This window comes from Danio rerio, chromosome 21 (assembly GCF_049306965.1).
Source record: "Danio rerio strain Tuebingen ecotype United States chromosome 21, GRCz12tu, whole genome shotgun sequence".
NCBI lineage: Eukaryota > Metazoa > Chordata > Actinopteri > Cypriniformes > Danionidae > Danio > Danio rerio.
Genome location: NC_133196.1, coordinates 6,540,017 through 6,564,629, shown reverse-complemented (window position 1 = coordinate 6,564,629; position 24,613 = coordinate 6,540,017). Strand labels below are relative to the sequence as shown.

Here is a 24,613-nt window from a genome sequence, read left to right as displayed (position 1 = left end):
CATGATGTAATGATCAGTACATTTCCATATAAAGAATTCAATTCCTACCACATTTTGTATCAACATGTTTGTTTGTTTTTTTGTAGGATGATCCCTACCGTAGAGGCGATCCTCGATACGGATGGTATGATGGACAGAATCCTGGCTATCGGGAGGCTGAACGCCAACCAGAGAGGCCAAGCTCTAGAACCAGTCAATACTCTGACAGGCCCAGCTCAAGGTGAGGGCTTGTTCCACATTCACTCACTTTCTAATGATTTGAGATTTTTGTCAGATTTTTGTTTTTACACTTTGATTTCTTGGTTTGATTTGAGAGCAAATTTCTGTACTATTCCCCTGACGTTGCTGATTACATTGTTCTTATCACGAATGGAGAATTTAATCAGTCGATACCATCGCTATGCTTGCATACCAGTGCTTACTAGCTGTTTATCATAAGTAGGATTATTGATTTTCTGCAAAAACATTATATTCACAGAAAGGCTTTTTAATACAGCACTTGAACTGTATGCCATTTAGTGATTTTTGGTAGTGTGCACTTGTCTAAAATTACTCTGAAACCAATGTTTTAGTTTTTTCCTCTAATCTTAGACAGGGGTATCAAGAAGACTTTTCAAGATCCAGCCGTAGTGCCTATGACGAATACTATGCAAACTACTATAAGAGACAATACGATGCCTATGGAGGTAAAGACTCTTAAGTGCTACAAATCTCTGCCTTCTATGTATTCTATATTCTTTTGCTTATTTTGTGGGTGTTTGTGTGTATTTAGATAGGAGCAGGTGGTATGATCCCAATGCTGCTTATGATCCACGCTACAAAGCATACTATGATCAAATGTATGGATGGTATTATAACCAAGATGGTTACAGAGGAGGACAGGCGTATTACAACCAACAATATCAAAACAGGTACTCGCAGGCACTCATGCAATTCATCTTTTATTATTATTAATACTTTTAGTTTTTGCATATGAACACTTTTCTTGGTAATCGTCACTAGGGGAAGGGAAGGGTATGACGATCCATGGCGATATTACCCTGGTTATGACTCCAGCTTTGACGATGACTCTCGGAGACGTGACCCATATGCTGATGATTTTGACCGGCGTTCGGTTCACAGTGAACAATCAGCACACAGTGTGCATTCATCACACAGTCGACGTAGTAGCTTCAGCTCACGGTCACAACAGGTGTGTGTATGTATGTATGTGATTTAGTGGATTTATCTGCGTAATGTTAATTGACAGAACGTTTAATTCCTATCTGAAACCTAAAATTCTTTAGTATATATGCGAAAAATGGCAAGTGGGATGGGAAAACTGTACTAATAATGAGTTATATATGAAAGTATACTCCCTAAATTTAATCTGAGACCAGGCATGACCAAACTGTTTATACTAGATTGGTTAACTCTAGGAATGACTCTAGGAATGATGCACCACCAACATTAAGCCTCCCTCAGCATAAAGCATATTTTAATAGAATGTGAAATTTTATAGACTACTAGATAAGATTTCTGTACTGTATGTTGATGGATGGTTTTTAAAAATGTATGCCCAGAAAAAAAAAAGTAAGTTATTGATTATATTTTGAACTGAAAAAATCATATCGAATTTTTGTTTAATGGTAAATGTTTTATTTTATTTTTTTATCATATCTCATTGAATATTGAAGTTCTTATTGTTATGCGAAATGTTTTTATCGATGTTAATGTTCCCATGAAATAGCCATAAGTTGCTGATGTGGCAGTAAAAAACAAACAAATCTGCATAATGTTCATAACAGGATCTTCTTCCTTCTGCAGAGTCAGGTTTACAGGAGTCAACCAGACTTGGTCAGCGCAGCCTACGATGCCACTGGCACCACTCTTCCAGCAGATTACACCTACAGCCAGTATCCTAACCCTTCAGATACTGTGAATTATGGTCAGGATCCTTATAATTCTGCTGACAACACCTGGTCTGCACCAGAACAGCGTATGTATACAACACAAACACAAAAAATAATCATAAGCTTTTCACTATTTTAGCTGGATTATGAAGTTTATTGCTTGACTGTATAATTGACAATATGTTATATTTTAGCTTGTATTTTGCTAACCTTGCTAATTTATTTTGCTAATGCATAAACTGTTCCAGCGTCCCAAATGGCACACCATGCACTTATACGCTATGTACTTAAGCACTCACTCACTCAACAGCATAGTATGAAATGGAACACAATTTTTTTTTACTAAGCAGAAATTCAAACTGTTTTACTGATGATGTTTGATGGTCGCCAAATCAGTGAAATAAATGACCAAACTACCAAATAATACCTGCCATGAGTAAACCCGCATTCACCATTGAAGGCACTATAATCATTCTCATAGGAGAATTTAGCTTTCACAATCCAAAATAAATAAAGTAATCCAACATGTGCACTCGAAAGCTCTGCCCCTTTCGCTACGTGAGCAAAACTGCGGGCGTTGAGTGCATTAAGTGTCCATTCCACACTTCATTTCACTAGTTAAATGAGTGCATCGTCCGTGTAATTAAAGTGCACTTAATATTTTTAGAGTTTTCAGTGTGAACGCACTACTTACACTATTTATACTACAAAATGGCGTAGAATAGTGCATAAGTATGTGATTTGGGATGCACCTTGTGTATATTATATTTTTATTTAGCATATGCAATTAAGAAATTGACAAGAAATGTTGCCCTCTCAGGTTCCTTAAGCCATTTTCTCAGTACATGTTTAATTTTATAATGCATTTGGTCTAAAACTTATCTTATCTTGACAACCTGTATGTCATCTTCCTGTATCATATATAATTTTCAAGGCAGTTAAGCCGTGTTCATTTCATCAAACAAAAGTAAGGACAAAATCTGTTCATTGCCTACAGCTTGATACAAACAGAAACTTGACGGGTCCTAGTAACGTGAGTGAAAAGTATGGATTCATGCTCATGATATGAATAAACAGCGCGTTATTGTTGACAATAAAAATATGAGATGAAATGTAGTCAAAAATCTAATTTATTTTTTTTAATAATCCACTGCATTTAATTTCATTGCACCCATTCAGTCACGTTACTGGTACAGAAGACCTGTCATATTATATATATATATATATATATATATATATATATATATATATATATATATATATATATATATATATATATATATATTTTTTTTTTTTTTTTTTTTTTTTATATATATATATATATATATGCCCCAGCAAGTCAGTTTTAAACATAAAAAAAAAAAAAAAACTTTGTGTCTTTTTTGTGGCAGGCAGATGATAATAGTAGGGCTGTATCTTTTAGTATTATATAGAATACTTTTGTTCTGCCAGATCTCCCAGGCAGGGGTTTATTTAGATTTATTTAGTTAATATTAGTTTTTGGAATTCTGTCAATTGGAAAGAAGTTCTTTCAGAAGAAGAACAGTTTTTTTGAAGTATTATTTGTTTTTATTCTGTCTATTCAGTGTCCTTCAACAAGAACGGTGGTGGTGGGGTTCATAATATTCACAATGGTATTTTATTAGTTGTTGGTTTAACCATGGATGAGATAATGGCTTATATGTTATTTTCTTTTCAATGACATTTCTTGTCACATGTTCAAAAACAACAGCCAATATTGCATGTCTATAATTTATATAATGGGTATAAATAAACAATACTTTCACTATAACGTAAATTAGAAGTGTAATAGAAAAAATATATATTTTTGCGCCATTTTGAATTTTACTTGAATACAAATACAAATACTTTTCCCCCCTCAACAAATACCGGCTGCTCCGCACATCCCTAATATATATATATATATATATATATATATATATATATATATATATATATATATATATATATATATATATATATATATATTTTTTTTTTTTTTTTTATTATTATTTTTTTTTTCAAACTGCTTGTTTAAATGAGCTAAATCAACACAATTGTTGAGGTTTTTTTGAGGGACAACTTAATTATTTTATGTTCAATCCTCTTAAATTTGTAAATAAGTTAACCTAATTCATGTTGTCCTAACAGAAATCGATTCTCTGGGACCCCAAATTTTTTACAGTGAAGTTTCTCTTTGTCAAGCCATTTCATTGACAAAATTAACACTGCTGTTAAAGGGTTAAATACAGTGTTTTTTTATATAGTATTTATTTAAAGGAAGCATATGTATATTTTATTAAAAAAAAAAATTTTGGTAACTTTTGTGACCTTCAGCTTGGCATAAGTGTGGCCCTGCATTCTATGTAAGAATTAAACACAAAAGTTTGCTTTACAATACGTATGTTCTTCATTTTGTTTCACTAACATTAGTTGGGAATTGAAATAACTATGAATTGTCTTTTTCTCCATTTTTTTTTTCCCTCCCTTTCCCTTCACAGCTCCTCCAAGACCGTTGACCCCGGAGAAGTTTTCTATTCCTCATCGTTGTGCTCGTTTTGGTCCAGCTGGTCAGCTGATCCTTGTCCAACCCAACCTGCCCTCTGCTGGTCAGCCCACACTAGTAGAAATCCACAGTATGGAGGTAAAAAAAATACACTGCGATATAAATCAAAAGTTCTCGACACTGTTATATCTCAAACTATGAGGGTTTTAGTTAAAAAAACTAGATCTTTCTTAACTACAATACCTGCATTTAAAATCAATACCTCTACAAAAAAGTTGTGTCGTTCAGCTGATTGAGTTTCATTTTGTGCATATGTTTATATCTAGGTACATTTTTACCACTGTGCCTCTTAATGTTCCTCCATGTAGTTTTGCTTTTCATAATTAGTTCTAAATACTTTCACAATGATTTCAGTTACATTACATGCGTCTAATATCTTGGTTGTGATGCTTTTCCAGACGCTCCTGCAGGATTCTCCAGAGCAGTCAGACATGCGTTCATTCCCAGGCCCGCTGGTCAAGTAAGTATCCTTCCCTTACCAAATAAAAGCTTGCACGTGTATAATCTGACCCTGTAAGAGCCACGTATACTGTCAAACAATCTTGTGTGTGTGTCCACAGAGAGGAGACTCATAAGGTGGATGTCATGAAGTTTGCTCAGAACAAAGCCCAAGAGTGTTTGCGAAACGATGACCTCATCGACAAAGACTCCGCCTACCTCATCTGGGAGTTCATTGTGCTGCTGTGTCGCCAGAATGGGGTGAGTGTTTGATAGGCCAAGCTAATGCTGTGCTTACGCTAGGGCTCTTTATTTTAAAATGCACAGGATTTACTATGGTTGTGCCGTGCATTTACACTACTCCAGAATTTGCCAGCATTAAAGTCCACATTAGCTGAAAGTTGCTGAGACTTTTATTTCAATATGTTATTTCAATACTTCCAACTGAAACAGAATATGGAGTAGGGGGCAGTGCTTTTTTTGTGCATCATTCCCTCATAGCAAACTAAAAGTAAGAGGGGCGTGGTTAAGAATATTGTGGCTGATGCCATCACACTAACTTCAACAGAGAAGGACCACCACTCCAAATGTAGAGGCAAATGGTCAAATTTGATTGAAGATTACCAAAACAATCATTTATTGGCAGTGGCTTAACCTACACAGGTTATTTGTACACTTAATGCAGTGTTTCTCAACCATGTACCTGGAGGACCACAAACACTGCATGTTTTGGATGTCTCTCTTGTCTGTCACACCCGTTACAGGTCTTTCAGTCTCTGCTAATAAGCTGGTGATCTAAATCAGGTGTGTTTGGATAAGGAGACATGAAAATGTGCAGAGCTGGTGGTCCTCCAGGAACGGGGTTGAGCAACACTGACCTAGTGCTTTCAGAATTGATGGAACAAAAAGTTTTTGTCTCCCCATGTTCACTCAATTGTTTGTCTTTGATTCGTCAAGCCTTTATTATAGCCTCTGTGAAGTTTATTTATATACTAATTTCGAGAGGATCACGTGCTTATGATTGACCACGGCTGGTCCTGCATTAGCTAACACATGATATATCAATCAGATGAATCCGAACGCACATAAATAACCGGATTCCCTTACCTTAGACATCTTTGTCTTGAAAAAATCTGCCTCGACTCCTTCCCTTCTTTCCTAGCATATTACAGGAAGAGTTCTTAAAACCTACCTAAACTCAGACTCGACTCTCTCCCAATGAAACATTAGGGATCCCCAGGCTCGAGTATCCTCCGAGCTCAGGGCTCTATGGTGGGACAGCAAGCCTTATCAATCATCACGCATTTACTTATCAATCATCAGCTAAGTATGAACTCTTGAAATATTTATCATTTAGCCAGAGGGCTTTATTTTGACGGTCCATGCGAAAAACGCAAGGCGCAAACGATTTCAGGGCGTGTCAGAACGCATTTTTGCTAATTTAAGGACGGGAAAATCCGCTTTGCGCCGTGGCGCATGGTCTAAAAGGGTTGAGTTTATTTTCTTAATGAGTTATAGGTGTGTTTTGAGAATAAACCAATCAGAGTCTCATGTCTCATTACCTTTAAGAGCCGCAGCTGCGTCGCGCCATAAGCGCACATGACGTAAAGTAAGTTCACTTTCGCTTTTGCTCTCGTGGATAGGGAAACCTTTACGCACAGACATCAATTAGCCTAAAAATAATCAATTTCGTTTGTTAAGCGCAAAGATTGGTTTCAAAACTATTTCTAAATTTAGTTCTAATTTCCAGCAAACAAATAAATGAACAATAACAACAAAGTGTGTTCAAAATACTGAGTTATTTCCAAACACACCTGCTATGCCCTATATGGTCTAAAACCTGACAGTTGGGCAAATCTAAGCTTGTTTTTAATAAAACAAATATAAATATGGATATAAAAAATAATACTGCTAATAATAATAACATCATAGAAAAGCAAATTGAATGAACTGAAAAAGCCTCCCGAGATGAAGAAAGTATGACGGCAGTGGTTTATAAATTCATGTAGGCTAGAAATTAATATGCTTTGTAATATTTTAATCATTTATATTTATATCCTATATATATCCCTTATATATATATCCTTAATATATTATATATTTTTCATATGTAAAGATATTTGCGTATTGCTCTGCATCTTGTGTGTAGTGTGTAAGCCAGGCGCACATTGCGCCAGACAATAGACCGACTTTGTTCTGGTCTAAAGATCAGACTATTTACAGTTTCTCAAAATAGCAACGCGCCAAAACATGCCTGCTTTTTTAGACCAGAACGCCTACAGGCGCACATTTGAGCGCAAATGCATTTGCTATTTAAACAGTGTGGCGCAACACCTCAAAATGACCCTTGCGCCGAGGTGAAAGTAGCAAAAGACTATTGAATGTTGAATTTTGCATATTTGTGACGAGCCCTCAAGTTACAAAAACTGAGATGGCAGAAAGCACATCCACTGTCCTGTATGTTTATATGCCTGTTATGTTTTATAGTATATGTTTGTTATTTATTGCAAATGCCATAATAAGTGTTTTTGATTTATTTTTGCTTTACATACATGCAAATTTCATGGTTTTAATCTTGTTTTATTGTGAATGCAGGAAACGTACTACTTTCGCTCTCAATGATGAATGCTAGTTGTACTATTATAATTAGTGCTTATTCAATAATTGCATGTAGGCCACAGTTTTGTATTAGAATTTTATAGCTGCTTTTAACTTCTGACATGCATTTTTGGTCATGTAGTTTGGATGAAGATCTCTTCAGTAATCTTGTGCAAGGATCATTTTTATTTGAACTGTTGTTAAAAACACATACACACACTTTAATTAGCAGAGAAGCCTAAGAGGGTGTGTCATGTTTGGTTAATTATCTGTTATGATGTTGATTAAATTGTTTGCTATGTTGTTAATATAATGCTATCTTGTTTTTTGGTCTCTTTTAGACCGTAGTGGGTACAGATATTGCTGACCTGCTGCTGAAGGAGCATCGCTCTGTGTGGTTGCCAGGAAAATCACCCAATGAGGCCAATCTCATTGACTTTAACAATGAGGCAATAGAGCATGCAGAAGAAGACATGGGGCAAATGTCCCTCCTATCAGACACGTTCATGGGTGTGCCTGAAAATATTGGCAAGGATACGGAGCGCTTCAGAGAACTACTGCTGTTTGGCCGCAAGAAGGCAAGACACAATCTCTTCTTTTCCAGTTATGTCTCACTGTGGCTCCCTTCGTCACATAGAAAACATTTTTTATGACCCAATCATTTCCTATATGGAAATAATTAAGTAAAATATATATATTTCTAAATATCCTTTTCCCTTTTATGTTCTTTAATGGTCATGTTATGACAAGTTTTAGGTTATGGTTGATTATATCTACATTTTTCTTATTATGTTTTATCTGTATTGCTATCTTATAACAAATTTGTGATAGTACATCTATGTTTTATAGTACAATAGTATTGTTGAAATTATCATTTGAATTGATGTATTAATAGGATGATACTATTATTCAAAATTATATTATATTAATATTAAATAATATTTTGAATAATATATATATATATATATATATATATATATATATATATATATATATATATATATTCATAATAGTTACATATATATATATATTCATAATAGTTACATATATATATATGTGTGTGTGTGTGTGTGTGTGTGTGTGTGTGTGTGTGTTATTAATATTTATTATTTATTAACCTAATATTGTTCTTATTTTGCTTCTTTTTGTTATTTTGTCTTATGCTTATGCTTATATTATTGTTATTATTATTTTGTTATTTAGTCCAGTAGGATTGCAATTATTTCTAATAATATTATTTATATTATATTTATATTTTTATTATTTATATTTCTAAAAATGTATTATTTATATTTTTAATAATAATATTATTATTAATATTATTTATATTATTTAAATTATTCATATTTAATAATTTTTGTTAATATTATGACATGATACATTATAAAATAAAATAATAATATGAAATACTATTTTATATTTGTAGTATGATAGTGTCATTGCAATAATATTTACTGTTGATTCAATTAAGTATTCATAGACCTATATTACTTATACTATAAAATTATAATTATATAATTGTTGTTGTTAATGTTATATAGCTGTAATAAATAGGGAAAAATTGGTAATGATCACAAATTTAACCAAAAAATTGTAATACTGACCCCATGCCTTCACTGTTTTAAATAAATATAGATGACACAGTTTCACAGGCTGGCAAAATCATATTATAAAACAGCGTCAACACATTTGAGAATTGAGAAGACATTTGAGAATGATGTGTATGTTTGTTAGGACGCTCTGGAGTCTGCTATGAAGAATGGTCTGTGGGGTCACGCTCTGTTACTGGCCAGTAAAATGGACAACAGAACTCACGCTCGCGTCATGACCAGGTTAACCATTTCTCCTCACAACAACCATTGTTTGCATGCTTTCTGTGCAGCACGGAGTAATAATTAACGTTTCAATTTGTCTCTTATAGGTTTGCCAACAGCCTGCCTATTAATGACCCTCTTCAGACAGTTTATCAGCTCATGTCAGGACGTATGCCGGCTGCTGCTACTGTACGTCAGAATTTGTGTGTGTTTGATTTGATAATGTAGTAATTTACGCAATGCTTCATACATATGCATCTTTTTCCAGTGTTGTGGAGATGAGAAATGGGGGGATTGGAGGCCACATTTAGCCATGGTGCTGTCCAACCTCACTCACACTCTGGATCTTGACACCCGCACTATTTCAACAATGGGTGACACTTTAGGTGTGTAAATGTACATGCAAACATGTCTGGCACATAAGTGGAAAGAAATATGTCTTTATTTTTCATGTTGTGTTTAGTAGTTGACCGAAATATTGCCAAGGTCTGATCGACATCTGCATTAGGGTTTCTACAATACTGGAATTCAGTACCAATCAATACTGAAATTTCAAAAACATCCAACATTTGATTGCTGTTAAGCGAGTTCTTAAACAAACAAAAGAAATGATTTGCCATTGTGTTTACATGCTCAACAGAAATGACTGTGATTGGCCGTGAAGCTCATCAGTTCACCAAAGGAGCGTTTTAAAGCCGCAAATCATCAGCTGATCACTCTTATGTCAGCATATAGATAAACCAGCTGATTGACGTAACTTTAAAACGCTCCAGTGTCCCTGTATCTGTGGTCACACTCAGTAAACAGTAGTGACTTTGGTGAACTGATGAGCTTCACGGCCAATCACAGTCATTTCTGTTGAGCATGTGAACACAATGGCAAATCATCGCTGTTTAAGAACATGCTTAACATCACTTAAATGTAAGCGGTAACTGGACGTTTTTAAAACTTCAGTATCGAATGGTGCTGAGTTGCAGTAGCATGACAACCCTAATCTGCATCAGCCAATAAATCTTTTTAAAGTTTGGCCGATGTTTTTGAGAGGGACTTTTTATTTTATCGGCTAAATATCAGTCATCTTCCACCCTACTTTCCAAGATATCGGCAGTAAAAAAAAAAAAAGTATATATCGGTCAACTGCTAGTTTTATTATTGTGTACCCTTTTTGACATATATATACTACTTTTTATGATTCAGTCAGTTGCTAATGGATATTATCCAAGTAAACGTATGTTTTGTTTCTTGTTGAATATTCTGCTTCTCTTCATATTATGTAATGATCATGTTATGATTATGATTATCGTTCTGGACTATTATAGCTATCTCATGTTGACTTTAAATGTATCAGCATTATATGTATATGTATGTATGTATGATTTTTCTGTTCTATGAATTAAAATAATCCAGATATAAATCTTTATATATCTTTGAACTGTAAACAGTTGCACAAATTCAAATATGTTGTCTTTTGCTTATTATTATTAACAATAATAATCAATAATAATAAAGCATATTTTATTTTATAGTATAGAACTATTACATTAATTATATGTAGCTTTTAAATTTGAACTTAATCATTATAATCATTGAAATGTCATTTATTAAAATGTAACATTTTATTTAATTTAGCTTTGATTTAATCTTGACACTTGCACCATTTCAACCATTAAAACAGCAAACACGCAATATGTGAACTTGAATGCATTGTAGTTGCAACTCTGGATGTGTGATGTGGAATATTCTGTGTGTTACAGCATCTAAAGGTCTTGTAGACGCAGCCCATTTCTGTTACCTGATGGCTCAGGTGGGTTTCGGTGTTTATACCAAGAAAAGCACCAAGATGGTCCTCATCAGCTCCAATCACAGGTATACACACAACTAATACATGCAATGCATTCTCAAGAAAAATCATAGAAACTATGAATTCTGTATGTGCACTACTATTGTTTTCTCTCACTCTCTCTCTCTCTCTTGTTCCCAGCTTGCCTTTTTTGAAGTTCTGCTCATCAGAGGCAATTCAGCGGACAGAATCATACGAATACGCTCAGTCTCTTGGCTCTCAGCCTCTTTCTCTGCCTAACTTCCAGGTCAGTTCAACACATCGCTACTTTCCTAACAAAAAGCCAGTTAGTGAGTTCTAAAAGATACGCCAGCTTATTAGATTTATAGACAGCTTTATAACTAGACTGATTCGTTTTTATTAGGTCTGCTTGCTATATCAAAGTAACAATAAAATAAAATAACAGACAACCTAATTAAAAACGCTGTTCTGGAAAAAATGTGAGTTATGACAACAGAAAAAATACATATTATTTAGTGCTGTTCAAAAATTCATTTCATGCAAAATAGGTTTGTTTTGACATTGTATGTGTGTACTGTGTACATTTATTATGTATATATAAATACACACATGCATATATTTGAGAAAAATATTAATTATGTTTAAATATAATATGTGTATATGAAATAAATGTATATCTATGTAACAAAATAATTTTGTTTTATCACATATGCATAATAAAAAATATATATATTTTTTTTTTCTTTTTTTTTTTTTTTTTTTCTTGTCGGCTTAGTCCCTTTATTAATCCAGGGTCGCCACAGCTGAATGAAACGCCAACTTTTTCAGCAAGTTTTTACGCAGTGGATGCCCTTCCAGCTGCAACCCAGCTCTGGAAATCATCCACACACACTCATACACAACGGACAATTTAGCCTACCCAATTCACCTGTACCGCATGTCTTTGGACTGTGGGGGAAACCGGAGCACCCGGAGGAAACCCACGCGAACACAGGGAGAACATGCAAACTCCAGACTGAAACGCCAACAGAGCCGAGTCTCGAACCAGTGACCTTCTTACTCTGAGGCGACAGCACTACCTACTGCGCCACTGCTTCGCCCTATATATATATATATAGCATAAACAAACATATATTTTGTCAAAACAAACGTTTTATTTTGAATGATGCTTTTTTTTAATCTTTAAAATAATAATAAAAATTGCATCTGACAAAATTGCTACTGTCATTCTACTTTTAATAATAATAATTTGTATTATTTGTAGTTTAAATAATGTTTAGTTTCCAAAAACACAAATCTGTTAGAAATGTCCGTGCCGGTATTCAGTAATGCAGTATACTGCGGTAATGAACATCCACAATATTGTTGTCATGAACACTTCAAAATATATTTTTATAATTTATCAAAATATTGGAATGCTGCCTCTCTGGACTGTTTTAAGAAACTTCTTAAGACTCACCTTTTTAGCATTGCTTTTAACTGAGGATGATCAATTTGTTAACTTCTTATTCTATCTTTCGGTTTACATTTCTTATTATTGCATCTTTTTATTGTTGTGCTGTTCTCCTTGACTTGTGTTGTAAGTATTTTGCCTTGTAATGCTTTGAGTTTAAGAAAAGCGCATTACAAATAAAATGTATAGTATTATTTATTATTGTCATTTTAAATAATTACCAATTATTGTGCAATTACAAACACCATATGCCTAATTGCAAGGTTTTTCCTCCAGTATCATAAAAGCTCTAAATCTGTTCAGCTTTTGTAGTCTACACAAATGCAGTAAGGTCGTGACTCATGGCCTTTACCTTTTGACCTGTACAGGTGTTCAAGTTCATCTACGCATGTCGTCTGGCGGAGTCTGGTCTCTGCGCTCAAGCTTTTCATTACTGTGAGGTCATTTCCCGCACACTGTTGAGTCTGCCGGAGTATTACTCTCCTGTGTTCATCAGTCAGCTCATACAGGTACACTCAACAACATTCTGTCTGTGTGTCTGCGGACTTATTCCCTCAAGTCTAATGTTTCTTGTTTTGATATACAGATGTCTCTGAGGTTAAGGTTTTTTGACCCTCAGCTGAAGGAACGGCCGGAGCAGGAGTTGTTTATAGAGCCTGATTGGTTACTTCATCTCAGACAACTCGATGGACAGATCAAGGTGTGTGCTTGTTTTCATGTTACATAAATACTTTACTCTGGTTTTTGAAAAGAACAAGTTAATTCATAGTTTACTTCTTTGGTTTATGGTACTATAGGAAAAAATAGGTGTGATTTAATTCTCATTTAAAGGTGTTGTAAGTTTTTGACTCTTCTAAAGCATACAAATACCATAGTATGTTTGCAGATATTTAAGAAACATGCCAAGTGAACACACTTGTTTGTCTGAAAAACAATGCTGAAGTCAGATATTCTGCTTTGAAAATGTGCATTACGAGTCGGAACAGCTGTTTTTGTTTTGGTTCTTTTAACCCACACACTGCCACTTTAACCAAGTAATGTTTCACCAACTAATTTCGAGAGGAGCATGTGATATGACTGAGCATGACTGACTTCTCATCTGTAATCAGTAATAATCCAATTAGAGTGAACCAAGCTTACTATAAATGAATCGTTTTCTCCCTACTGCTCTATCTTCGTTTGAGAAGATTCCCCCCTTCCACCCCATCTCCTCATTTTCCACCCTTTTTTAAGGGGAGGGCTCTTGAGACCTACCTGATCTCGGATCCCCTTAAATGCTTATTGACTGGGCGGGGGCTTTGGGCTCAAGTATCACCAAGCTCAGGGTTCTCTCCCAGGACAGCATGCCAAACCTGCTATTAACGATGAACATATCTAAGTGGGAACTCTTGAATGATATTTCAACACCCGGGGTTGCCTTGTTAGAAAACCGCTTATTTCATTCATACAGTCAGGAAGGCTCTCAAAGCATGCGTCCGAGACCGAAATGCAACCTCCGGTGGACACTAGCAGTCTTCGAAATGAGACACAGATTTAGAGTTCCACATGAGGTTATTAATTAGCCAGTAATATAAATATTATAAGCGTGAACATTAGGTTAGCAGGTTACATTGTAACCCTGTGTCCTAACAGCATGCTACTTGACAAAATTTGAAGTGATAAGCAAATTGGCTGTTTGCACCAGACGAAACACCAGACAGAAATTTAAATACAACCATTCAGAAGCACAGAATATGCACTCTCTCACAAAATAATAAGGTGTATAATCTATGTTTCAGCCCCCTTAAGAATGTTGTGAAAAAAAGATTCTGGTCTGCAAATTATTCTAAGTCTCTAATGCTGCGTTCACACCAGACGCGGAACGTGCGCCAAGCGCGAGTGATTTACTTGTTAAGTCAATGCAAACGCACAAATAGACATCCTGCGGTGCGATGAGCACAAATGCCGCGGCACGAATAAAATTAATTGCATGAATTGCGCGAATCGAGTGTTTCGCGCGAATTGCTTGTGTTCGAAAGTCAGAGCTTCAGCGGACATTCGCGCCGTGTTAACCAATCAGGACCTTCTCGTTAGCCAATCACCTGTTGTGGGGGCGTGATTGTGACGTACACGTGTTGTTGGAGTTAGGAAATCCTCCCGTCGACACCGACATAAAGTTCATCAAACTGGGCTGGGCTCAGTCAGAAGCACCGCTGAAAGCCTCCATCATCCAGGTTAAGTTTCTGGGGGAGTTTATGAGCTCACAGAGGTGGATGCACCTCTGAAATGATCTAGTGGTCTCAGACACGGCCCTAAACGTATCGACGCTGTTTTTCAGCCTTCGTAAAGCACTTAAACTGTTATTTTCTTAATAAAATCCCTGTTAGTGTCGTAAATTTTGACGACTAATCAATTACAAATTATCAGACCAGAGGTTTTGAATATCAGGAAATAGACTTTATTCTCCATAATAAAGCCGAGAAAGAGCAGAGCAGACCCCAGAGCATTCTGAAGTCTCTCCTGGACACCTTCTGAAGTCTCTCCTGCACCTTCTGAAGTCTCTCCTGCACCTTCTAAAGTTTCAGTGTGTTTGTTACAATTTTTATACAGGATTATTTGACACACCCCTAAGTCTCTTTTTAACTCTTGACCATTTTTGAATAGGTTTTTAGTCTAAGGGGTCCTGCTATTCTTGGCTCTCAGCCCACTAGCTCATGTCAGCAGAGATGTTACAGGTCTATGTCAGCAAAGTATAGATGCAACTTATGCAAACGGATTAAGTGTTTACATACATTGTTATGATAGGATAATAACTTGATAATATGTTACTCATTCTAACTTCTAAAAAAATATAGCTTCATACAAGTATTTAACATATATGATCAGTGCTTTACATATTCAGTTATTCTACACAATCAGTCACTCAGCCTTCTCCTAGTGTTGCTCCTGTAGGCATACTCATCTTACACAGACATATCACTGTATTTTTAACACACGCTGGCATGTTTGCTGCAAACACTACATACATTTTGTGAAGAGAAAATTAACTGCTTTACACTTAGAAAATACTTCACACTGAGAGAATAGAAATCTTCTTCAATCCCTCCTCTTAAGACTTTAGTCTTAATATTATTGTCTTTTAACCCAAAGTGCAATTTCATAATCCAGTTCTCTTAATTACCTCTATCTAGTGACTGATATTAGCCACATAGCTGTTATCAATTGACCAGATTATGCCACCGTACTTTGACAGAAGTCCAGCCAAACATCTTCCCAGTTGATTTGAAGGAAGTAAAAGACTGTACTCTGTTTTTCTCTTAACACATCAAAGACAATAAAGTTTTAAGCATAAGTATTCAGTTGGTTCAGTGCTAGCTACTAGTTTTCACACTCATGTAGAATATACTGAAGTGATATTATATATAGGTACCATGAAAGCAATATGCAAACAAAATCAATATGCAAACGTAAAAAGCATCAAATGTTGATCTTGATCTTTGCTCATCCTTGTTTCTCTTCTTCTAAGCTATCAGCATCTTCACTTGACTTTAAAAAGATGTTGATGGAGATGTGTGGTTAAGAGTCTGAGTTCTGAAATCTGCAGTTGTGCATTCATCATCCCTTGACTTGTGGCACTTCTGTATGTGGTATCAGGCATATTATCAGAATCACTCTTTACTTTGTTCTGATAAACTTCTCCTTCCACAAGTTGAACTTCGTAGTTTTGAGCTTTGGAATATTCTGGCTCATCGGTTTCCGGTCAGCTTTCCCTTGCTGGAGTTGTTCCCTTTCGCTCCTTTGAGGCATTGGTACCCCATCAATGGCATCCTCTTTGGCAGCTGTTGGATTTGCCCTCATCCAGATATGGTCCTTTCCTCCTGAGCTCTCCAGAGCATCCACAGATAGACTCAATCACCTAGACCAATTGGACCTTGTATCACTGCTCTCTCACATGGCTCCTTTCTGGTTTCCTGCACAGATATCGCTTTGCACATGGCAATTAATTGTTTCTTCATTAAAGTCCCTACTGCATTAGACATCTTTGCAAACCATTCCAAGAGGTTTATGCAAGGTTATAGGTGAGATTATATGCCAGGTTTTATGCAGTTTCATGTGGTTTCTTGCAAGGGTCATGCTGTTTCTTGCAAGGTTTCTTTCATGGGTCGACCCAATAGCAGTTCATGCGCTGCAGTGTTAGATGCCTGTTTCTGTCAGTTTCCATGCCATCACTCACCAATGCACTTGTTAGCAAATTAATTCTATTAAGTTTATTATTTTCACATATTTCATTGAGCGTTGGTCTTGATGGATCATCTTCATCTCTTTCAGCCATTTCTGGTAATTGAGCATAATACAATTATTCTCTCTTTTTCTTTATTCATAATTTTTCATACTCCTTTAGATGTTTTTATTTATTGATCACTTATTAACTTCATGAATACTTTATGAATGCAAACCCATTATGAACTTATTTCTGCTGATGTTTCAAATCCTAGGAAGTACTTCTTTTTTCACAAATGTAATAACTGTTCCAGCTTTATAATTTGCTTCTGGTACCACCTCAAATCATCTACTCATCATAGTTTCTCAACTGTGCTTGTTTACAGAATAATTCTCTATCTAGTCAACACCAAAAACAGTCATCATCTCACTGTTTGGAGCAATGGTCTCCAGTCAAGTCTTTTAATTGAACTAGATCTTTGTGAAGCTGTAGACAAGACAATCATCCACATATTGCGACAGTGTCCATACTAAGATATTTTCCCTAATTTTAACCCTTTATGCATTCTGGTGTATACAGTGTTTGCTATTCATCAAGCTACACAAGTACAAACAAGTTTCTACCCTCCTCTGGTAGTTACCTAAAATAAACTCAATAGAAACTAAGCACTTAATATATTTACCATCCAAAAGAGCATATCTTCACATCCAATATGAACTTCAGCTGGAAAATCTTCTTCTGTTGATTGCTCTTAAATCATATTATCAACATTAAGCCTCTTTTATCTGTCTTGATTAACCATTTATTTTAATTATCAAATTAACTTCAATTAAATATTATTAGTTACTTATAATTTATTACTACTTTAAATTTAAATTTAAATAAAAGTGTCTAGGACAGATTGCATATTACATTATAGATGTTTCTATTAGTGCTCTTATATTTTTACACTTTTCAATAGAGTTTTATACCTATTTCAGCATTTAGTGGTTTTATTTCTGGACAGATCTGCATCTAATCCATTTTAACCCTCACTGTGCTGGCTGATTTTATCTGCATCTCAGTCCTGTAATGACAATCATTTAGTTGGAATTTGACACTTCTTTCTTTTACTAATTAATTTTCTGAGCTATATATTAATTCATTTTCGTCCTAATTTGTGGTATTGTCTTTTGGCTAACATTTATTTCTTAAGGCATTCCCCTCAAACTAGTTGATTATACAATTTTGATGCACTTTTTTATTAGCTGACTAAAACTTACTGTATGTTTTGTAAATTTCTTCTTGCTCTGTTTTAACTATTATTCCTTAATATTTTCTTCTAATTATTCTTCACATATGTTTTCATGTAAAACAATATTTTTTTCTTAAACACTTTTCTCTTTCAATTTGTTTTATAGTAATTTAGAAGTATTACTTTTTGACCTTACCATATCTTATGAATTTATTTCAATTGTTATTTCAATCTTCCCTTTAACTGTATCATTTTTGTAATCATTTTTCTAAATTTGAATCTCTTTCCAGTTTTCAATATTCAATCTTGATTTAGGCCATTCATAACATGATTATGTTAAGATATTTCCTTTACTTAATTTTATTTAAATACTTAGTTATATTCTTATTTATTCTCCAAATTATTTATTGCCTTATCAAAAGCTTATTCTCTTTTTCTTTAGTCAATCTGCTGCATTGTAATTTATCCTTCAATGTTTAAGGACTTTTATGATTAAACCTATTAAAACTTAAACCTAAATTATTTAACATTCATCATAATTTATCATTACGCATTTAAAATTTCACTGTAGAATTTCCTTATAACACTTTTTCTTACTTAAAAATTTGCATGATAATAATTTCTCTCAAATTGACAGGAGTCTGATTTGATACAAGAATGGGTAGCTAAACTTTTGTTCTTAATTTTCCTTCTGTAATGCTTGAACTTAATTTGGACTTTAGGAGCTACTTTGAGATGGACTGTCAGACTATCCCCCCTCGCAACCTGAGACAACTAGTTCACAGATTGGTGTAACAGTCTTTTCTATATTGTCCTGAAATTGCTTCATATCAGGGCACTGTGTTTCCCCCTCTCTCTTTGGGCTGGCTTCTTTTCTTTGACTCAGCTGATGTAAAGTTCTGGTGGAGCGTTTTTTCTTTGATCAGTTCATCAGTCTCTTGTTAGTGTCTCTTTTGAATGTCTCTGAACAAATGTAGCTTTTTCAGTCCTCAGTAAATCCTGGGCAAAAAGTTCATGTCACAAGTGTCCACAGCCATTTTGCTCTTTGTATTTCAAACACCTTTCCATTTGCCAGTGTACTCAGAGATGTCTGGTAGGTACAAGACTACAGTCCCCCAAAGTTCATCCCTATGTCCTCTTAATTAATATATATAGAATTTAGCTCATGACTCTTTTTTTTTTCCCATTTTTTCCTTCATCAAATAAAGACTCCTTTTATCTATTTCTTTTATTAATTAATTTATTTATTTATCTATTTTTGTTTACTGTTTAACAACTTATTTTTTCTAATTCTCAATCATTTTATCATATGTAAATATGCTTAATTTTCTATTTGTTAAATGTTCTTATAGATAATTTCTTTGGCTTCAGATTGTGCTTCACTTATTTTTCCTAATTTATTCTAGTGCTTCCTCACTAGTTACATTACATCTTACATTATTTTAATATCTCTAACATTTCCATACCTGTTTTAATTCAACAGTACTATATGGTGGCCAAATGTCTAATATACCTCAGGGTCCCCGCGGGTCCTTAAAAAGTCTTAAAATGTCTTAAATAAAATTTTCGATTTTTAAGGTCTGAAAATGTCTTAAATTCTGTAATTTTCCATAAGGAGGTCTTAAATTTCATGTGGGCTCTTAAATATGTCCGACTCGTCTTATGGCGGCAAATCAATGCCAATATAAATCGAGCGCAGCGGTGATGTTTGCGCGTGAGGAGAAGTGAACCGTGAGCAGATTACAGGTCTACACGCGAGAAAATTACAGCTCGCGAGCGCACAGGGGATCTTCACGCGCGCGCTCAACTGATCCAGCGCGAGAAAACAAGTCCCGCGCGCGCACATTATCATCTGTGCGCACGATGTACGCTCTCGCGAGCGAGGTCATGCCGACAGCGCGCGCGCGATCAGTTCTCTACGCTCGTTTGCTGGTTCTTCTCTCTGCTTGCGCGAAACATTTTGGATTTTTGTGAGTCCTAGGGCGGGACTTGATTTTCTTGTTATCTCTAACGCTATTGGCTACTCTACCTTTCCAGAAGTTAGCCGGGATTGGACGCAGGTAAGCTAGTTTCCCCGTTAAATAAAAATATATAGGAAATCTTATCATAATGTCACAGTGTGAAACATAGACTTACTTTCTCAGTAATAATAGGTGACGACTTACTTTCAATAATGAGATATTTCTTGTAATAATTAATCTCATAATAATGCCTATTCTTACCATCATGACCAAGTCATATAATGACATATCAAAATAATGAGATATATTCTTGTAACAAACTTTATTACTTGGGAGAGAAAGAGAGAGTTATACCATGTGGCAAAAGATCTCTCCATTAAACAGAAATTGGGGAAAATATACATGGGCTATTAAATCAGGACGAATAATTCAGACTTTAAATGTGTTTTGAACCATTTGATGAAGTTTAGCACCTACATTTAAACGGAACTCAAGCCAAACGTGTTCAAATTTATAAAAATCTTTTTTTTTCTCTAAGATTCATGGTCCTTGACTCATTTTCTGTGAAGAACAAGTCAGAATAAATTGGATGGACAATAGTATACAAAATAGGCTATAAAGTGCATAAAGTACAAAGGTTTATAGTAAATATATTGCCATTAGTCTGTCATTCCACTAAACAGTTAAAGTCAGAATTATTAGCCCGCCTGAATTATTAGCCCCCTGTTTATTTTTATCCTAATTTTTATTTAACGGAGAGAAGATTTTTTTCAACACATTTCTAAACATTATAGTTTTAATAACTAATTTCTAATAACTGATTTATTTTATCTTTGCCATGATGACAGTAAATAATATTTGACTAGATATTCTTCAAGACACTTCTATACAGCTTAAAGTGACATTTAAAGGCTTCACTTGGTTAACTAGGCAGGTTAGGGTAATTGGGCAAGTTATTGTATAACGATGGTTTGTTCTGTAGGCTTTCGAAAAAAATAAATAGGTTAAAGAGGGTAATAATGGACCTTAAAATGGGTTTTAAAAACTTAAAACAGCTTTTATTCTTGCCGAAATAAAACAAGAAAAAAGTGGGCTACTAATTTTGACTTCAACTGCATATGTGACCTTTAAGATGTGGGCCTGTCGTATAGAAAGTAGTATTTGTATGCCTCTAAAGTGGAATGATGTAATGGATAGTGAATAAAGCCAAACGAAGATTGTAGAAATTAAATTGTTGCTCAATAGGTGGCGATAAAAACCCATCTGAATGTCTGTCACTGTATTTTTTATGTTTAATTGGGCTAATCATTTTTAATTGAAGTCTTTATATGCAGGTTATTCAATCACTAACTAAAATGAGATTGAAAAATATATATAATATATATATATATATATATATATATATATATATATATATATATATATATATATATATATATATATATATATATATTTTACACTGATCTATATTACAAACAATGTTAACAATTATAATAATATACAAAGCTGCACTGCACATATAGTATGCATTGTATGGAAAGATCTAAAACGCAAATAAACTCTTCTGAAGACAATATTTCCTAGAAAGATCATCCCCAAGTGTAATAATGAGCACTGCTGTTGTGGCTAATAATGAAGTAAAATACAACAAACCAGACAAGTGCTGCACGGACAAACCAAATGGGTTCAGAAAGTCATGTTACAAGAATGCAAGTCATTATTTTGGATATTATTTGACTGTTTCTCGGGATTGAATCCTCATAAAGTTCATAAAGTTCTCAGAAAGTTTCTTATGATTATGACTTGCAAATTGTATATATATTTAACGGCGTGATCTTTTAACTTGCGTCCAATCCCGGCTAACTTCCGGAAAGGCAGAGTAGCCAATAGCGTTAGAGATAACAAGTAAACCAAGTCAACCAAATAATCTGCTCACGGTTCACTTCTCCTCGCGCGCAAACATCACCGCTGCTCTCGATTTATATTGCCATTGATTTGCCGCCATAGATTTGCCGCCATACTTCACCACATCATTCTGTGTTCACACTGAACATTTTCCTGTTTTTTTTTTTTTTTTTGTTTTTTTTTTAGGTAAAGTCTTAAATTTTCATTTTAGAGGACTTAAAAAGGTCTTAAAAGGTCTTAAATTTTCTGTAAAAAAATGTGCAGATACCCTGTACCTATTCAAAATCCTTACTGCAATAGCTTCAAGTTCATAGTACTATTTTAACTCTACATGTTTGTTTACTTTAAGCATTTTTCCAATCTGAAATGCAATTTTTAATTTTAAATTAATTTTTAGGTACATAAAATATTAATTATATATAATTTTTGAACTCACTATGATGTTCTTTCATTTTTCCTCAGTGTCTATGCTTTACATCTGACTCACTGCTTTTACTACAAATAGCTGTTGGCTCAGATGACAGCCTGTAGCTGACTTTAAAACAGATGACAACAGTCAACTTACTCCACAACAATTTTTTATTGCACTTAAACATAATTTTATCTTTTAAAGCCAAATCTTATTGTCTTTAAAATGTTACTGTTTTTTCTAATTTTTATCTTATATTTCTTTATAATATATATTTTTAAACATCTTCTCTTTTATTCTATTAAACAATGTTTGGACTTCTTTTTTCTCCATTTTCCTATGCTTCTTTTCCTTTTCAAAAATTAGCATTTTTATCTCTTAGATTTTCCTAATTAATTTTTTTAAGCTTATTTTCCTTAAACATTTGATCATTAACTCTTTAATTAATCAATATTCATTAAAGTTTTTTCTTTTAATTCTTTATTTACTCAAATTATTAACTTATCTTTTTTTTTATACTGATTTAGTACATTTGTTTCCTGATCACTTTAACAATTTATCTCCATATGTAGTTAGTTTTATGAATTTCTTAATATTTATTAGTATAGCTTCAAGTTGCATTTTTATTAACACTTTTTATTTATTAAATCTTATTCTATCATTAATATTTTTCTTATTTCATTTATCTTATTACATTACTTTATATTTCTATTTATTTAATACCTTATAATATATCTTTACTCTTTAGCTTCTATCTGTCCTGTGAAACTTTTGTTCTTAAAATAGACAGATTCTTACCACTCCTGAAGCAGACCTTCTTCCAGACTGTCAACATGTCAGGAATTTCAGTCACCTCTCTGCCTAGTTCATACTTAAAAACACTTCAAACACACAGAGATTATTCAGAAAAATGTTTAACTAGTATATATTCTTCTTTTCAGTCTGTGTCTTTCAAATGCAATATGATCTCAATTAATTTTATGAGGCTTAAACCTCCTTTGTATCACAATCTCTTCCCTAAACTGCATCACTCTCTATCTTATTGTTCTTAAATCACACAACATATGCAATCTTCCTTTTATATTATTATATAAAACGATAATTCTTTTAAACTCACTCTTATTGCAAACATACTTCTAAACACAATCATACTTCTCACTCATCCTAACCTCATCTCTTACACTGTGTAACCTGAACCTCACCTCTATTCTAGTCTCTTTAGATCAAAGTTGAAGCTTCTAAGCACCCCAGCAACACAGACAAATACACAAATACTTACAATTACATAAATACATCTCACTCCTCTTGAGTGACCTGTCCGAACAGCCTCTAACCTTAGAGCTGTAACCACAGAATTCTTCACTACACTCCTCTTGAGTGCCTGTTACTTCTGCTCCCGTCTTTACTGTCCTTCAGTAAAAATAGCATTTCACAGGATTTTTGCCTTTTTTCCCCCAGCCTCCTGAATAATAATATTTATTATTATTAAAACAGAACGGGTACTCCGAGGTCTTTGCGCGCTTCTCTCTATACTTTATTAATCTGCTTTAATCTCTTAACTGTCACCACACTTTAAGAACTTCCTCTTAAAACTTAAAAATGCTCTATGCATATTCTTCATTATTAAAAATTTCCCAAACATGAGTAACAGTTACTAGTTAACGTTTATCCTATCCGTCAAGGCCCTCTTAGGAAAACACAGATCATTTGCATGCAAATTGTTATTTTCTTCTGGTATTCAAAACCCCATTGTTTTCCTTTTATATCTTTACTTTTACTTTTTTAGTTTTACTTGTAGTTCGTTATAGCTGGAGAAACAGTTCAAGTGACTTTTTACCGTTACAAGCAGGTCCTTGGTAGAAAAACACAAACGTATAAGCGAAAATTGCTTACCGTTTTTTATCGTGGCCACATATTTGTGTTTTTCCTCCAAGCCTCAGCATGTCCAGTGTCACTCGTTCGTCTCTGTCCAGCCCCACGTTGGGCGCCATTTGTCGTAAATTTTGACGACTAATCAATTACAAATTATCAGACCAGAGGTTTTGAATATCAGGAAATAGACTTTATTCTCCATAATAAAGCCGAGAAAGAGCAGAGCAGACCCCAGAGCATTCTGAAGTCTCTCCTGGACACCTTCTGAAGTCTCTCCTGCACCTTCTGAAGTCTCTCCTGCACCTTCTAAAGTTTCAGTGTGTTTGTTACAATTTTTATACAGGATTATTTGACACACCCCTAAGTCTCTTTTTAACTCTTGACCATTTTTGAATAGGTTTTTAGTCTAAGGGGTCCTGCTATTCTTGGCTCTCAGCCCACTAGCTCATGTCAGCAGAGATGTTACAGG

General features: G+C 34.3%; 1 protein-coding gene across 6 annotated transcripts in view; it reads left to right on the top strand.

The window, feature by feature from the left end:
* sec16a (SEC16 homolog A, endoplasmic reticulum export factor) overlaps nucleotides 1-24,613 on the top strand; it is a 50,887-nt gene that overhangs the window by 8,408 nt on the left and 17,866 nt on the right. For all 6 annotated transcript variants that reach the window (XM_073935728.1, XM_073935727.1, XM_009292712.4 and 3 more), the window contains exons 3-18: nucleotides 87-220; nucleotides 592-686; nucleotides 773-911; nucleotides 1,003-1,192; nucleotides 1,807-1,978; nucleotides 4,394-4,536; nucleotides 4,857-4,918; nucleotides 5,019-5,157; nucleotides 7,836-8,072; nucleotides 9,229-9,326; nucleotides 9,416-9,497; nucleotides 9,577-9,694; nucleotides 11,063-11,174; nucleotides 11,290-11,395; nucleotides 12,931-13,071; nucleotides 13,149-13,262. In XM_073935728.1, the coding sequence (XP_073791829.1) occupies nucleotides 87-220; nucleotides 592-686; nucleotides 773-911; nucleotides 1,003-1,192; nucleotides 1,807-1,978; nucleotides 4,394-4,536; nucleotides 4,857-4,918; nucleotides 5,019-5,157; nucleotides 7,836-8,072; nucleotides 9,229-9,326; nucleotides 9,416-9,497; nucleotides 9,577-9,694; nucleotides 11,063-11,174; nucleotides 11,290-11,395; nucleotides 12,931-13,071; nucleotides 13,149-13,262 (2,082 nt within the window). The remainder of the gene's footprint in view (nucleotides 1-86; nucleotides 221-591; nucleotides 687-772; nucleotides 912-1,002; nucleotides 1,193-1,806; nucleotides 1,979-4,393; nucleotides 4,537-4,856; nucleotides 4,919-5,018; nucleotides 5,158-7,835; nucleotides 8,073-9,228; nucleotides 9,327-9,415; nucleotides 9,498-9,576; nucleotides 9,695-11,062; nucleotides 11,175-11,289; nucleotides 11,396-12,930; nucleotides 13,072-13,148; nucleotides 13,263-24,613) is intronic.